Here is a 15,694-nt window from a genome sequence, read left to right on the forward strand (position 1 = left end):
TGCTGGGGTGCAAGGGGACCCCAGGGTGCAGGGAAGATCAAGCAAGTGATGGAACAGGACTGGGGCAAGGAATTTGTACAATCCAGGGAGGAGCACAGATGTTCAAGTGTCTGCAGAGATTTTTTTCATTTTCCCTTCTTAAGCTTAATTTATTTTTAACCTAGGACAGCTGCAAACTGTGTGCAAGCACTACCCTGCTAGAGTTGCTTACAAGGCTTTCTTATTCAAAAGTTTATTTGAAATAATTAGCTTGTGAGATCATTTATAAAGAAACTAACAGATCTATTCAGAAAAATTAGAAGCCTCCTGTGACTCCAGGGTCAGCTCCTCTGCCCACTGTTACCCACTGCTGTGGCTGTTCTCCAGCCTGAAGGCAAAAGCTGAAGGTGAATGTCTATACAACACTGAACACTTCAGAATAAAAACCCTCTCCTCTAGTAATCTAACAGGGCTTCAACCTATGGGGTTTAGTTAAGAAGCTGGTGGAGGTTGTTTTGCTGCTTTTAATGTTCATTCATTCAGTGTAAGAAAGCATTAATGGCTCATTCTGCAGGGGTGAGCTCTGCCGCTGCCTGGCTGCTGTGGGATGCTGATGAGCAGAAGCGAACAGGATTTATGGATCTGACATCACTGAAGTAATTTTCCAGCCTACTTTACCCCTGCTCTGAGGGAACACTTTGCCTCTATCACTGATCCTGGTGGCAGCTCAGCCCTGTCTGGTGCCTTGCAGCAGGGGAAGGGTCGCAGTTGTTGCCTCAAGGGACAGGGACACACAGGGGTGCCCACTGTTAATCACCTTGGAAAAGCAATATAAGAGCAGAATTGAAATAGAGAGAAAAAAACCAAAACAAAAAACCACCATGTTGAGCTGGGATGCTGAAGACAGGACAGGCATCCGCCGGTATCCTCTTCTACTCGCCTGGTGTGGGGGAAAGAGGAGGGAGTCAGTAAGGGGGCTGCAGGACCTCACAAAGCACAGGCTGCTTTTGTGTCTCCAGCACAACCTCCACCTCCCCAGCCACGCTTTGGTGCTGCCCTGGCTCTAGAGGGTGGACCTAGACACCACCCCTGCACCCCCCCCCCCCCCAGGGCTTTCCCCTTCCCAGCCCTGGATCGTGCTCGGACTCACCTTTCTCAGCACCCAGCTTCAGCATGTCCACCCCGGAGAAGATCATCTCCTCCGGCTCTACTGTGGCAGCAGTGCCTGCAGAGGGAGGAGGTCAGGATGGGGGTGCTGGACCCCTAAGGCTGCCCCATCATCCCCCACCCCTCTGAGGGCAGTGGGTGAGAGCCTGCACCCACTCGCTGAGCTGCGGGTTTGGGGTCATGGGGGGCTCATGGAAAACCTTGACTGCGTGCCTCAGCTCTAGCTGCAGCTACCCAAGGAGCGCTGTGGGTTTTAGGGTCCCCTCATGCCTTAACATGCTGGCACCAGAAAGGGGTGAGGGATGTTCTCTACAGCTTGGGCACCCTCTCCTCTCCCTGGCAGCTCTCCTCCTCCCTAATTGCAAGCCAAATGGGGGTGCAGCATCCATGCAAGCTGCTCATTCCTCTCCTTCCCCTCCCCGATGACCTACCAGGGCAATCCAGCTTTTCCCGAGTAGCAGTGCCCTCAATCCTGGTGCCATTTTTGTAGGAGCACCAGCAGTAGCCCGTGGAGGCATTGCACTGCTTGGGCAGGTAGTCGCCGTTCTCATCGCACTGTGGGTGGTAGTGGCCTGGCTGGACACCCCCCAAATTGGCCTCCAGCTGGCACTTAGTTTGCACTAGGGCAATAAAAAAAAATAGGGGAGACACCGTGAGCTCCCCTTGGACCCTTCTGCCAGCCAGCAGCCTCAGCGGGAGCTTTTTATTCCAGAAGCAGTTCAATTTAAAAGGGGAGCAAGCCCCATCCTGGTGACCTTTCTAAAGCTCTTGGGCCGGCCAAGGGCTGAGGGGTTGGTGTGGTGCTCCCGCTTTTCAGACATTTGCTCATCCCAAATGCCCTGCAGGCAGTGGGCAGTGGCTCTGTGATGTCCTAAAGGCCACCAACGCGAGTCTCCCCGTGGAACAAAGAGGTCTGTGACGGGTGGGGGGGACGGAGGGTCGGTTGCCTTTGGGAAGCCCTGTGCTGGCACCTGCTGGGGGATGGTTCCGAAGGGCCAGTCCCAGCCCTCCCCAGCTCAGCAGCCCCCAGCCCTCGTACCTTTCTCCGCCGGGATCGCCTTACGGTCCTCTGTCTTGGGGTTCTTGGCCATTTCAAACAGCAGCCACTTGTGCATCCAGGATTCAAAGGACTGCAACAAGGGGAAACAGCACATTAACCGGCACGGGGAGGGGTGCACCAAGCTCCAGCTTGGGCCAGGGAAGGTTGTGAGCACCACCTCCTTCCTTGGGGTGGGAGTAAGCCAAGCCTGGCTCAAGCAGGACTTTCTTTTTCCAGGTGGGGACACCCCTGTCCCTCCCCAAAGCCGGGTGCTCCTGGAAGGGGAAGAATAGGGTGGCAAGCACTGACCTTCCAGTCCGCGTCAGTCATGGTGTCCTTCAGGCTCTTCAGGTTGTCCATCAGGTTGTTCTTCAGCTCCGGGAACATCTTCCTGGGGTCTGCTTGCTGCAGAGTGACCACCACAGTGAGACAGGGCAAAGAACAACAAGGGCAGAGGGGTGACGGTCTGCTTATATCAGCCAGATGGACATTGCAGGAGGCCAGGAGCTCCCACCAGCTCTGAGCACCCCAAGAGACCCCAGACCCAGCCAAGAGACAGAAACAGAGTGTCCCATCACCTCCTGCAGCGCCGGGGGCAGCTACAGGGTCGGGGGGGAGAATCGGGGGGGCCTTACCAGCAGCAGGTGCTTCACTTGGTCCTCGGTTTTGTTGCTGGCGGGGGGCATGTCCTCGAGAGAAAAGGCAAAGGGGGAGCGTGAGGGCTGGCAACAAGCCCCAAGGGCAGCAGGAAGCAGCCAGTGCCACGCAGCGCTGGGCATCTCTTACCATGTTGGTCACAGAGGGGGCAAGCGGCATGACCCTCATGGCCAGGGGAGTGTTCACCATGGCCATCTTCATCCTGCTCACCGGCTTGGCACCTGCCAAGGAAGGAGCGGTGTGAGGGGTGCCGGGTTGGGTGGTCCAGAGAAGGGGACCCATCCCCTCTCCCCTCGGCCACCCCACCAGCACCACACTGGTGCCCGTGGGGCTACTGACTGGCAGGCAGCTTCCTCTGCAGTGCCTCCAGCTGCAGGGTCTGGGAGGTCTTGGTCAGCTTGCTGATCTGCCCGCTTTGCTGGTAGACGAAGTAGACCGTGACAGCCTGGCCGGCGATCAGCAGGGCCACCAAGATGGAGAGAGTGGAGAAGGCGACTTTGCGGCCCAGCACAGACCTGCAGGAACACGGAGAGGGAGCTCAGCCCCCCGCCTCCAGCAGCAGGAGATGTCTTCATACCCTGCCATCATTCCCCCCCCCCAAAATCCCCTCCGGCAGCCCACATCAACCCCTCCGCACCGCCCCAAACACAGACACACACACCCCCCCCGCCCCTCCCGGGGGGGTTGCAGCCAGACAAATGCAAATTCCCCCGTGGTGGCGTGCAGAAGTGAAATCTCAGCGTGAAGGTCACTCCTCTGCACTGGGGGAACCGAAACCCACTGCGGGGGCGAGGAGGGGGGGGGCAGGCACGGGAGGGGTACCCGAGGAGCGTGTGGGCACACGGGGGCTGCAGGCAGGATGCTGCCAGGGGATTTTTGGGGCATGGCATCACTGTGGGCACCACCGTTTGCAGGATGATGAAGCCACCTGAAGCCTCGCTGGTTCCAGGCAGCAGAAGACATACCCCATGGGATACCAGACTGCACATTTAAAATTTTTTGTTCAAAAAAGCAAAGGTTCAGGGCAGTCTGAGCGCACAGGCAGGCGGGTGTGGCAGCGCTGCCATCGCACTCGGATTCCAAGGGAAGGCAAAGCCAAGCACCTCGTGGCTGCCGAGGCTTCCCCGGGCCAGACCCTGCCCCGCCGGGGTGAATGGGGCACTGGCGGGGTGCAGCGGGGCCCCAAGGCGCCCGACGAGGTGGGGGCACCCATGGGTGCTGCCCGGCGGCCACTGCTGCTGCAGGCAGTGTCCGGAGTTGGACTAGCTGCCGGGATGTCTGCCTGGTGACTGATGATGTCAGAGATCCCGAGCTTCTGATTGGCTGGAAGTGTGTGTGAGGGGAGGGGGCCCAGAGGGGTGGGAGATTGGGGGGGGGGGGGGGGGGGGGGCGCTGGGAGATGGCGGGGGGGATGGCCCCACAAAGCGGGATGGGCTCTGGGTCTGTGCTGCGTCCCTGCCTGCCCCACAGCCATCCTCTGCCCCACAGCCACGTCATCAGCCTGCCTGCCCCACAGCCACGCAGTGCTCCCACCCACCCCGTGGCCATGACTTCGACCTGTCTCCCCCACACACCTGCCGTGCCCCCATCCACCCCACAGCCACGCCGGGAGCCCATCCGCCCCGCAGCCACGCCACGTCCCCACCTGCCCCAGAGATACAGTGACCCCCCTGAACCCCACGGCCACCCTGTGCCCTTGCCCTGCCCCACAGCCATGCTCCAGCCCCTTTCCACCCCATAGCCATGCCACGGCCCCCTTGGTTCCACAGCACCCCACAGCCACAGTGTGACCCCCACCTTCTGCCCCACAGTCACTCTGTGCCCCCTTGACCCAACTGTCTCCCCTTCCGCCCCACGGCCACGCAATTCCCCCTCTGCCCCACACCCCCATCATGCCCGCTTTGTCCTCCCCGTGCCCCCCATCCCCGCGCCCCCCAGCAGCAGCACCTCCGGGTGTCCCCAACATTGACCACACCGCTGCCGCGGTCGGAGATGAGGTCCCGCTGCTCCTCGGCCATGGCTCCGCTGTCGGCACCCCGATCGGTAATGAGCACCCTGAGTGCTGCCTCTGGAAATACCCCCCAGGTCCCCACCCTGCCCTGACACCCCCGGGGGGGGGGACACGACCCAAAAAAAAAGCCCCATTGGCCGCCAGCACAAGCATCACCTGTTGCCAGGCAGACCTCTGCTCGGCAGGTCTCTGGTCCAGAAATAACGCTGGATGCAGCCCCGAGCACTGTGGGCGCTTTGTGGGGTACCGTGGGGCATCGCTTCCCACCCCACTGCCACGGGCAGGTCACGACACCCAGCCTGGTGACAGCCGGTGCCACGGGCCTGGGGGCTCTGCTACCTCTGGGTGGGGGGCAGGAGGTGGGACATGGGGTCCAGGATGTGATAAGTGGGGTGTGGAGGCGGGAGGCACCGTGTGAGGAAGAAGGTGGGGTGGGGATGCCATGGGGAGGGTTCCCCACCCCGAAGGCTGAGCAGGACCCCTCTGTGGGGGCACGCTGTTGGGGTACACCCCTCCTCACTGCCAGGGAAAAGCTGCACTTTGGCCCAAACCTCAACTTCAAGGGTCACCCCCTGGCTGGGTGTGCTCAGCCAGCACCTCTCAGACTGAAGGGGGAACAATTCAAGGACCACCAAGTGTTTTCAAGCCCCCTCCCTCTTGCAGCACCCCCCTCACCCTGCCTGCAGCAGCTTCGGGGGCTGAACCCCCAAACCTGAGAGAAAAGCAACAGCCCCTCAAGGTGGGTGACACCCAAAGCACCAGTGGGAGTGGGGCAGCGTGGGTGCCCAGCCCCCCCAGCATTATGTGGGTGAGAGCAGCCATCCATCCCCATAATGCTGATTTTAGGTGATTTTATACAAGGACCCAAGGCTGCCCCAGGCGTAACACGTCCCCGGTTCCAGTGCTGCGCTCTGGGGCTTGGCCTTGCCGGGCATGTCGCGCCCAGCACCGATCCAGCTCCAGCATCAGGACCCAGCCACGACCGTGGCCGGGGTTGAGCCAAAAGTGAAACTTCGAGTGTGAAACTAAAAGCCATCAGCCCATGCATCACTGGTTACCAGGCAAACTTCCCCCCACGCGGTCCCAGGGCCAGAAAGTGGTAAAGTCAGGGTGAACACGAGCAGATTTCTTTAGAGACTCCATCCCTTCTCCCAGATCAGTCCTGCAGCCGTCCCGCTGGCAGGGACTGCACAGCCAGCCCCCGGCAGCGCAGCGTTAAGGAAGGATCTAAAAGCATTTCCAAGGAACGAGGCAGGGTCTCAGAAAAAAAAAATGCTGTTTCTAGAGGAGAAGCAGGCGCTGGTGGGACGATGCTCTGCCTTTCCAGGTAGGGAATCACAGCCCAGATGCAGGGGAAAGGCTTCGGTGCTCAGAGCCTGGTCCTGTTGCCGGGCTCATGGGACCCAGTTGGGAAAGCCCCGAGGCACCCACAGACCCCCCGCCCCAGGGTGTCCAACACCCTCACCCCTAGCCACCTGCACCCCCAGATCCTTCCCCCACCTGCGTTCCTCCCCAGAGGCTATTCTGAAGACAAATAACTAATCTGCTGCTTTTTAGGTGATGCCGCATTTAGAAACCGTCCATGTTTTTTTTAAAAAAAAACAGAAGGGAAATAAAAAAGGGAAAGAAATAAAAAAAAGCGCATAAAACCCTTCCATACATTTTTTGGCTCTCCCCACCTCTCAGCCCACAGGGCCATCGGGGGGTTTGGGGGTGGCACAGGTTCGCTCGGCTCCTGGCTGGGGTCGCAAGCCCCCCAGCCCAGGGCCACGCTCCGGGCAGATCCATGACCAGCCTCAGCCCTAAGGGGAACTAAGGAAAGCCTGAACAGGAACTCGGCGAGCGAAACCCCCCACAATTTCACGAAGCTGGGCCCGACTCTGCAAACCACAAACACAGGCGATAAACTGGGGGGTGGGGGAGAGCCCCACTCCCCCCACAGCAGCCCAGCTGGGGGCTGTTGGCACCAAATCAGCCCTCACCCTGCACACAGACATTTCCATTAACTTCTTCAGCGCTCCCTCCCCACGCTACACCTTTCTGCACAGGACTACAGCCTCTGAAAGTGTTTTAAGTCTGTAAATTGATTTTCCTGGGAAGATGCAGACCTTTTTGCAGAGCAGCTCAGCCTGCCTTATCCCCCCCTCTCTTCCCTGAGGCTGGCACCCAGACAGGCTCATCACCACCCTGTCACCCCTGGGGCTTCATAGTTGTGCTGCCCATGAAAAACTTGACAAGCATCACAACAGGAGGCTGGGGAACCAGTTATCTTTTTTGGGGAAAAGAAGCTATCTGGAGCACAAGCAGCTTCAGGACTCAGCTCAGACCTGCCTGTTCCCTGGGGACCTCGACCCAAGCCAGCAGAGCAATTATTTCAGGCAGGGAGGTGGAAATAACCCCATGGGCATTCAGGTGAAGCCACTCATCACCAGCTGAGCCTCCGCCTCAAAGCCAACAGACCCTGAACAGACTGATATTTGGTGAACAAACCCACGTTTCTCATTGCCTGTGAGCAATGCAACACCCGCCCCCCCCCAGCAGCCTCTTGCCCTCGGTGGGATGAACATCCCCACCGGGGAGACACAGGGTGGGCAGCCACACGTCCCCAACCCACCCACACAGCCAGGGAACCATCACCCAGCTGCAAGGGGGTTGTACGTGATGCAGCTCCTCACCGAATCATGCAAGAGAAGCCAGTGGGGTAGGAACAGGAACTGGAAAAAGCCATGAAACCCATCCACACCGCTCAGCCCGGAGAGTCTCCCTCCAGAGAGCCCCGGGCCGCGCAGCCTGCTCTGCGCAGGGATGCGCCTGGCTCCCCAGTTTCTCTTCCTCATTTCTCCCCTCCAGGGTTTCACACCAACACAGGAAGTTGTTTCAAAGATGTCAGTTCAGCTGAGAAATAAAAGCCATTTTTGCCATTAATTGTGCAGCAAACCCGGGGAACACCCTGCCCACAGCACATCGAGGGCAGCAATTGGCATGGGCTGGGCTTACAGCAGCTCGGCCCAGAGCACCCAGCAGAGCTCCTGCTTCCAAAGATTAAGGGCTAAAAAAATCAAATCCTCCTCCCTGTACTGGGCAAAGCTCCCGGCACCTGTGCGAGCCCCAGAAAATCTGGTGGGCAGCAGAAGGAAGACAGCACTGAGCAGAAAACATCCCAAACTGCACCCAAAGAGATGAGCAGTGTCTGTTAAATTTGTACTGCTGAAAAGGTCCTGCACTGGATTTTATATTCACATAGAGCTTTCCCTAAATGTACCCTGTGAAGTAACCACATTAATGTCACCTGGGACACAGTAACACATACCATAACAGCAACAGGTTTCACTGTATTTATATAAAAAATACCAACTAGAGCTGTTACACACACCTTTGCCTCCTGCAAACAGCATCTCACTCCCCTGCACCCCTCTGCCCTGTTCCCTCCTCACTTCAGCTCCACGTTGGCTGAGCCACTGCTGGTTTCATGTTTTCAGCACCTTCTCCACACAGAGTTCAAAGAACACTTTAAGTACAGGAAAACAGTGATTTGAACAGCAAATAGTGCACTTTTAGAACAGTAAGGGAAGTTTTCTGTAAAGTTTTCCATGGCCACATATAAAGTTACAAATAAAACACTATGGCTGCGCCAAGGGAAATGCTGGCCTAGGAACATCTGTCCAAGCAGAGATTTTTTCCACAGAAAGGGGAAGTCATGTATTAAGCAAGAGTCTGCAGAAAACCCATTAGTAGTTAGCTTGCTCACAAGCCCAGCTTTCTTTGCCACAGCAAGGACACCTCCAAGAGATCATGACTCACTTTGAAACCACAAGCATCCAAGTAGTTTTCATTAAGAAGACAGAGACACACCGTGGCTTCAGCTCAGCCAGCTTGGCTTCCTCTGCTGTGAAACTCATTCCCCTGTACCGTGCAGGAGCTGGGGCTCGACAGCTGAAGACCGCGCCTGACAGGAGCGACATGTCCTGGATCCAGTCCAGCTGGAGTAACTTTACCAGAACAGAGACTGCTTTGAGAGTGCAGCACCTCCCCCACCACCAGTCACAGCATCCCTTCCCGTGAGGGGAGGCAGGCTCAGGAGTGGGCAGGTGAAGGAATCTCCTCTCAAGCATTTTAAGATGCAAAGGTGTGGGAAAGAGCCCACGTGAATGCAGGGAGGGTCTCCAGCCTCAGGATCTGAAGCAGACCTTGTCCAAGAGCCCAGGACATCAGAACACCACCTTCCAGCTTCTTTTTATAGGTCACACATCAGCATGTGTAAGACTATTCAATTCATTTGCCATGTAACTGTGCTAAGAATCCTAAGGTTTTTCAACCAATTCTGATAAACAACCATCACTTAAACCTAACCACAAGTATTCCGACAAACATTTTATCAGCTCCAAATGAGCTCACTCGGTCACTGCCGAGTTCCACTGGAGGAGGCAAAGCACGAGTTCATTGTAGCTGCCTCTAAAATTAACTACTGCACAGTGCATGGCTGGGGAGATGTCGGGACAGCACAGACCCACATCGCAACAGCCACTGCACTGTATGAGGGCTGACATCACCATCACACAGGAGGTTTCAACAATTTCATCCCTCTTGGGCTGTAGAAGCCACAGTTATTTTAGCCACGAGCATCCGGAACCCGCCTATCTTAAACTATACTTCAAGTATTTTATGCCCACGAATCTTCTCTTGGCCAAAAGTTCTGCTACAGCCAAGGAAACGACAGGAACAGGAGCGATTTCAAAGCCTGAAGAACTAGGAAGAGAACACTGTCAAAGGTGGAAATGGGTATTTATTCCAGGTGATGGCAGCACATTCTGTGGAGGGCAAACATCAGTGCGGGAAGCAAGGCATGACTAACAAATGAGAAGTCATTTCTCTTAAATACCTTTGGGAGTATATATGACAAGAGCAGCTGAGGGAACTGTAAATCCAGTGCTTTTAGAAGATTTTCCTGCATACATTTAAAAGCACCTCTGCTGCAGCACTACTAACAAGCCCAACCCAAACCAAGAGCCCAGCTTCAGAGCATAAGCCATTGGTGGATGTAATTCAACCGAAGCCACTCAACTTCTGAGCGTACCTCAGTAAGAAAACACGCAGCTGAGAAGAGGTTTAAGAGAGAGCTTTAATAACGAAAGGTGCAGCATTGTTTACAGACGACGTCCACGGCGACCACCCTTTCTGCGTGTGCTGTCAGAGGGGATGGGGGTGACATCCTCTGTGGGGAGGAGAAAACCCAAAACACACCATTACCTTCCAGCGGTACCCCAAGAAATCAACCAGGCACAGCCACTGAACCCCACCAGTCACCCCGACATCCCATGGCTGCACCTCGGCAGTCACCCTCCACAGCAGCCACACACAGGCGGAGCGAACGCTCCACGGTAGTGACGGTACCTGTGAGCTCACACAGGCCTTTAACACTTAGGAAGCAAAAATCCCAATCTCCCATCCTACTCGAACCAAGCAGCCACAGCATTTCTGAAGAAACAGAGGGTGCTTGATGGAACTTTCGGAGTAGCTTCTTGTGACTCCCCTACAAAGTTTGGGACTTTCCCTCAAGCAGCTGGAGGAACTCCACTATTACTGAGTCACAGTCTTAAACTAACAGAATATTTCTAGCCGACTGAACAGCTCTGGCACAAACACTGTTAACAGAGGAACATCAGCATCCTGCTGTGTGTGCCCCCGGGGTTTATCATGCAGACAGAAACTTGGTTTCTGAAGTCTGCTCACGCCACCTCCTGGTGAATCGTCAATTTAAGAATCTGTTTCAATTAAACCATACCTTCAGTGCCATCTGACAGAGGCCAAGAACATCCCAAAGTTAAATCATCATGCCAAGTGGCACATATGTCTACAAAGCTCCTTTTACTAAATAATCCATCAAAACTGGGATATTTGGTTTAGGTTGTTTTTTTTTTGGGGGGGGGGGGGGGTAGGAGGGGTGTTTGTTGGTTTTGTTTTTGTGGTGGTTTTTTTTTTGTTTTGTTTTGCTTTTGTTTGTTTGTTTTGTTGTATACTATGACGTACATGTCTAACTATCACTTTCTCCACCACTCACCAATGCGGCCGATCTTCATTCCAGATCGGGCCAGAGCTCTCAGGGCTGACTGGGCACCAGGTCCAGGAGTCTTGGTCCTAGAGGAGAGAGTTAGAACCAATAATCCTTTAAACGATTCAGAAGTTGAACACAACCGACAATGTTAAAATCACAGCTTCCCCCTCCCAAAACATCCAGATACCAGAAGTCAGCTTCCTCCTGTCCCCAGGCCCAAACCATTCACAATCAGCCACCAGAGAGGCACTTCCCTGTCATTCCAAGGTAACACATCTCCAGGTTTGACAGCACCTCCCCATCCACTACCAGATAACTAAGAGCACACCCTAGCTCCAGTCAGCTGCAGATGCCCACTCAGGAGGAGTTCCAGATGCTCAGTGAGAGATGACATCAGCCGGTCACCATATAAAGTGACAGACATCCTCTGGGTCAAGTTTAAAGTCAAGTTCACAGGGTGCATCTACCTTAACTGAGGCAGTGCAAAGAAGGATGTAGTGCAGTCTGGCACGGTTCTAAGACCAGACACATCCTCTGGAAACGCCAGGCCCAGCCCCTCCAATGTACCTATTTCCACCGGTAGCACGCAGCTTGATGTGCAGGGCAGTGATGCCCAGCTCCTTGCACCTCTGGGCAACATCCTGGGCTGCCAGCATAGCCGCGTAGGGAGAAGATTCATCTCTGTCTGCCTTCACCTTCATGCCACCAGTGACACGGCAGATAGTTTCCCTATGGAAGGGAAAGAAGACATTCAGGAAAAAAAAGTCCTTCCTTTTTTCTCCCCACAAACCAGCTTCTGGGTACAGACAGAACCTGTTGTTTTGAATGTTACTGGATCAATAAGCCGCCATCCACTACCCTGAAGACAATATTCATCACAGAGGAGCACACCAAGCCACCTGGTTCACGTACACACACCATCTTATCTTACAGCTCAGCAGAAGCTCAAGGACTTTGGTAGAACTTCTCGCTATATCTTATTTCCGTTTTCAAAACCAAAGCAGGCAGGTACTGCAGGGAGGTGACTGGCGTTCAATACTCACTTGCCAGAGAGATCAGTCACATGGACAAAAGTGTCATTGAAGGAAGCAAAGATATGGCACACGCCGAACACGTTTTCTCCTTCAGCAACTTGAGGTCCCAAGCTGATGACCTGTTCTTCCTTCTTCTCCTTGCCCTTACGAGGTGCCATTTCTGAACAACAACAAAAGGTAAGCATGAATGATGGTGGATTTCTCAGTATTCTCTTATAGGACTGTATTAAAGTCTCTACTACTGCAATCTTTTACCAAGTAAGATAAATGAGTTATCGTTGGCAAAATCCAGGTAGTAATTCTCGGGTACAAGAGGACTTCTTACAAAACCCAAGATTTCCAGCCTTGCTGTATGCTGGCAGACAGGTCACCACCCACAACTGTTTAGTGGGGTCTCTCCTGCCACACTTCCCAGCAGGAGCTGCCTAAGCTGTGCTTCATGGCAGCTGATGTCCCCAGGCACTGCTGCAGCAGAGCACAAGGGAGCCCCCTGATAACCAGCAATGCTGAGGCCTTCCCCTTCCTCGTTTATATGACTTTATGGAAAGAAAATACCTGAGTGGACAATAAAGACCTGGGTTCTGCTGCAAAGCTCTGACTCTGCAGGCTTTTCAAGTACTATCTTGGGTTCTTCCAGGTTATTGGTTTCCTAACGACATCCTTGGGACTAGCCCGGGTAAGTTTCTGCCTCTGGAGCCCGTGCCCAGCCGTGGAAGGTGGCAGGCATGGCACCCGGCAGTGCTTGGTTAGGTGCCCGGGCATCCCGTGCAGCTGCCCCTGAGCACAAGAAGACGGTTCCCTGTTGCCCTCTCCTGCCAAAGACCAGCTACAACCAGCGCCCTGCACAGAAGTCTGACGACTTCATTAAGGAAAGCCAAGCACGACCTGCTTTCTCCCCCGGGCCTTAGCCCGATGGTTCCTTCTCCACAGCAAACGGCCCAGAACACCGACTGTTACACCAAGGCCTACGCAGCCACATCCCCTTCCTGACACAGCCCAGGCCTTCACGGACATCACCGTCCTCAGCCGGGGTCCGTGAAGCCCAGCGACAGCGACACGACAGACAGAACAAACAGCGCCCGGCGGGCGGGAGCAGGTTCGCACAGCCCGCGGCCCGGCCACCCTCCACCCCCAGCCCGGCGCGCCGGCCCTCCCCCGGGTGCCCAGCCACTCCAGTCCCCGGCTCGCCCGCGGCCCAGCGCTCCGCTCCCGCCGGGCGCGCTGCCCCGCGGAGCCCCGGGCCCGAGGAGACGGGGAGCGGGCGGGAAGGCCGCGACAAAGGCGCGGGCGGGCGGATGGCGGCGGATGCGCCATAACCCCACACTCACCGGCGCGTCTCCTCCGGCGGCCGCCGCTGGAAAGGAAGCGGCGGGCTCAGGGGGCGGAAGTCGCCGCCGTTCACCCGGAACCGGTGGCGGGAGGCGGCTGAGTGCGGCGGGGGAGGCGGCGTTTCCCCGGTCGCAGACGTAGGGCTCTGCCCCGATCCCGATCTCGATCCCGCCGCCTCCGTGAAACCGAAAACGGCGCGCCCCAGGGCAAGCCGCGCCGACTTCCCCAAGATGGAGCGTTTGCCTCCCCCACCCCGTCGAGTCCCTTCCCAAGATGGCGGCGTCACCCTTCCCGTCGAGTCCCTTCCCAAGATGGCGGCGTCCTCCTGCCTGGGGTCCCTCCCCAAGATGGCGGCGGGCGCTTGACGAGGGTGTCGTCGTGTGTCCGTCCCCCCAAGATGGCGGCAGGCGCGGATTTGCAGTTGGCAGTTTGTGCTCCAGGCAGAACCGTGCTAGGTGAGCTTTGGAAACGCAGGCCTGAGCCAGTTTAAAAAACAACTGTAAGAAAACAGGTGTAATGCCAGCACGCAGCTCGCTTCCTCCGGGCCACGCAGCCACAGCCAGCACTGCCTGGGCTCAGCTGGAGCCGGGCCGGGGTGTAGGCCTTTTCTTCTCCCTCAGCTCCTGAGCGGTCGAGCACGGCGAGCCGTCATGGGCATCCAGGCGGCTGCTTGTTCCTACCCTGAGCTCAGATGGGAGTCCCGACTGTGAGGCGGTGTTTGTACATCCTCTTATGGGTAAATTCCCGTAGTGGTTTTAATAAGTGGAAGTCTGGAGTATTTTCTCCTAAAGAACTAATGGGAGAGATTTCACTACAGGTAGTTCAGGCAGCTGATAGGAGTGGTGTAGACTTTGCGGCTGTGAGCGATGGTGCAGGGATTACCTCTCAGAGCAGTTATCGGGGGAGGTTTGTTCCACCTCTGCAGCAAACAGAATGTAAATTTGTAAAGTTTTATGTTAAGGTGGTCCAGCAAGTGAATATTTTCTGGTTCCAAGTGATTTAAAAAGCGCTCCGATGAGTAAAGATGGGAAACATCAAAGACCCTAGGAAAAAAAAGGTAGATTGAACCTGACTTGATAGCACTTGCAGTACAGTTCCTGGGCCTGATCCTGCCCTGCTTCCAGATGCCTCCCCCTGGTACTGGGATCTCTCTGGTGTTTAGCCCTCCATGGAAGCAGAGAGCTCAGAGCCACGCAGGACTGCACTGCAGGTGACGAGACTGGGTGCTTACATGGGGAAGGCTGGCAGGCCTTCAGATCTGAAGGAGCTGCGTTCAGAGCTGGTCAGACTGGAGGAGAAGCAGATGTACAAAGGATGTTCCTTATAACATCTCTGCTAATGAGGTTACACAGTCCAAATGCCTGAAAACATATTTGCAGGGACAGTCTGCTCGACTGACAGCGTTTGCTGTTCACCTGTGGGAAACTCTGGACCCTCTTTTTGCACCCGTCAGCTCTGCAGCTCAGGGGTGCTGCGTGTTTTTAGGGGAGCATGCATGTGACCAGAAAGGCTGACATCTTTCAGGGTACCTTTTCTTTTCTCTGGCCAAGCATCCCAGGCTCTTCTGGGATGCAAACCTCTGAGCTGGCACCAGGAAGAAGAGGTTTGGTCCGTAAGGCTCCCTGCAGCCCCCTATGCTGGGATTCTTCCCCATGAAATCTCTCTGTAACTCACAAGTGCCACCATAAAACCTCTCTTGACCCTGTTGGCCACCCGTGCCTGCTTCTCTCTATGTTAGCAGTGTGCCACTGCGTCAGGGATCTTCCTGTTTAAATATTGAAGGAGAGGCTTTTAAAATATACATTGGCAGGACTTCTGTAATTCCAGCCAGGGGCTCCAGTGACGCTGACCATGGCTTGATTTGAAGGAAGAGGGAATGAAGGGGTTAGCAGCAGGCGAGTGCCACAGAGGTCAGCCTGTGTCATGCCGCGTGTGCTGTGGTGGCTGCGGGTGACCCGTGTGAGAAGGAGCCGTGGGTCTGAGGAAGGGTGCATGGGCAGCCTGAGCCATGCAGGGTGGGTTTCTCCCCAAGGAGCCACGCGTGCAGGGCAGGCTGTGACGATCCTCTGCGAGGCTTGCACCAGCCTACAGATGTTCCCCTGGAACAGCTGCAAGCCAGAGGCAAGGAAGCAGGCAAGCCTCCACTTACAGAGTAACAGGCTGAAATAAGCAGATGAACTTCTCAAAAAAACAAACAACCCAGTGGTTCAAAGTCCATTGCTGCCCTCAGCTCCCAAGCAGCTGGGAGGCCGGTTGCTCCCGGTCCTTCCAGGCTCTACGTGGGATGGGGCTTTCTTCACTCCCCAGGACAAATTCTTTCCTTTCACTTTGCCTTGCACTAGCCCTGGCGTGTGCAGGGGAACTGGCTGCCCTGCAAAATGTTCCTGGGGCTTGAATGCCAGCTCCGACCAGGCTGTCCTAGCTGC

The 15,694-nt window shown here is 55.8% G+C and overlaps 2 protein-coding genes across 3 annotated transcripts; both read right to left on the minus strand.

Annotated features, from left to right (window-relative positions):
- Nucleotides 1-119: 119 nt before the first annotated feature.
- On the minus strand, nucleotides 120-4,925 carry CD74 (CD74 molecule). Of its 2 annotated transcripts, XM_033006046.2 has the most exons (9): nucleotides 4,790-4,925; nucleotides 3,182-3,357; nucleotides 2,972-3,063; nucleotides 2,821-2,874; nucleotides 2,495-2,590; nucleotides 2,186-2,276; nucleotides 1,578-1,766; nucleotides 1,130-1,204; nucleotides 120-919 (listed from the first exon to the last, which is right to left on the minus strand). In XM_033006046.2, the coding sequence occupies exons 1-9, from the start codon at nucleotides 4,858-4,860 to the stop codon at nucleotides 912-914; spliced, it is 852 nt and encodes a 283-aa protein (XP_032861937.1). In that variant the 5' UTR covers nucleotides 4,861-4,925; the 3' UTR covers nucleotides 120-911. The 2 variants fall into 2 exon arrangements, with proteins under 2 accessions (XP_032861937.1, XP_032861938.1); XM_033006047.2 differs by lacking the exon at nucleotides 1,578-1,766 and having other exon boundaries at nucleotides 217-919; nucleotides 4,790-4,921.
- A 5,029-nt stretch (nucleotides 4,926-9,954) lies between these two features.
- On the minus strand, nucleotides 9,955-13,395 carry RPS14 (ribosomal protein S14). Its single transcript, XM_033006238.2, has 5 exons — nucleotides 13,268-13,395; nucleotides 11,949-12,099; nucleotides 11,473-11,634; nucleotides 10,912-10,988; nucleotides 9,955-10,065 (listed from the first exon to the last, which is right to left on the minus strand). The coding sequence occupies exons 2-5, from the start codon at nucleotides 12,095-12,097 to the stop codon at nucleotides 9,998-10,000; spliced, it is 456 nt and encodes a 151-aa protein (XP_032862129.1). The 5' UTR covers nucleotides 12,098-12,099; nucleotides 13,268-13,395; the 3' UTR covers nucleotides 9,955-9,997.
- Between the last annotated feature and the right edge of the window lie 2,299 nt (nucleotides 13,396-15,694).

The sequence above is a fragment of the Tyto alba genome, unplaced genomic scaffold (genome assembly GCF_018691265.1).
Source record: "Tyto alba isolate M040663 unplaced genomic scaffold, T.alba_DEE_v4.0 Super-Scaffold_17, whole genome shotgun sequence".
NCBI classification, from domain to species: domain Eukaryota; kingdom Metazoa; phylum Chordata; class Aves; order Strigiformes; family Tytonidae; genus Tyto; species Tyto alba.

Excerpts from the sequence above, each read along its gene's own strand:
- CD74 (XM_033006046.2), bottom strand. The coding sequence starts at position 4,860 with ATGGCCGAGGAGCAGCGGGACCTCATCTCCGACCGCGGCAGCGGTGTG. Across the intron at positions 2,591-2,820 it reads AAGTGAAGCACCTGCTGCTG|CAAGCAGACCCCAGGAAGAT; the intron begins GTAAGGCCCCCC and ends GTCACTCTGCAG. Across the intron at positions 1,767-2,185 it reads GGCGATCCCGGCGGAGAAAG|TGCAAACTAAGTGCCAGCTG; the intron begins GTACGAGGGCTG and ends TTATTGCCCTAG.
- RPS14 (XM_033006238.2), bottom strand. The coding sequence starts at position 12,097 with ATGGCACCTCGTAAGGGCAAGGAGAAGAAGGAAGAACAGGTCATCAGC. Across the intron at positions 10,989-11,472 it reads CGTGCTACCGGTGGAAATAG|GACCAAGACTCCTGGACCTG; the intron begins GTACATTGGAGG and ends TCTCTCCTCTAG. Across the intron at positions 10,066-10,911 it reads AATGAAGATCGGCCGCATTG|AGGATGTCACCCCCATCCCC; the intron begins GTGAGTGGTGGA and ends TCCTCCCCACAG.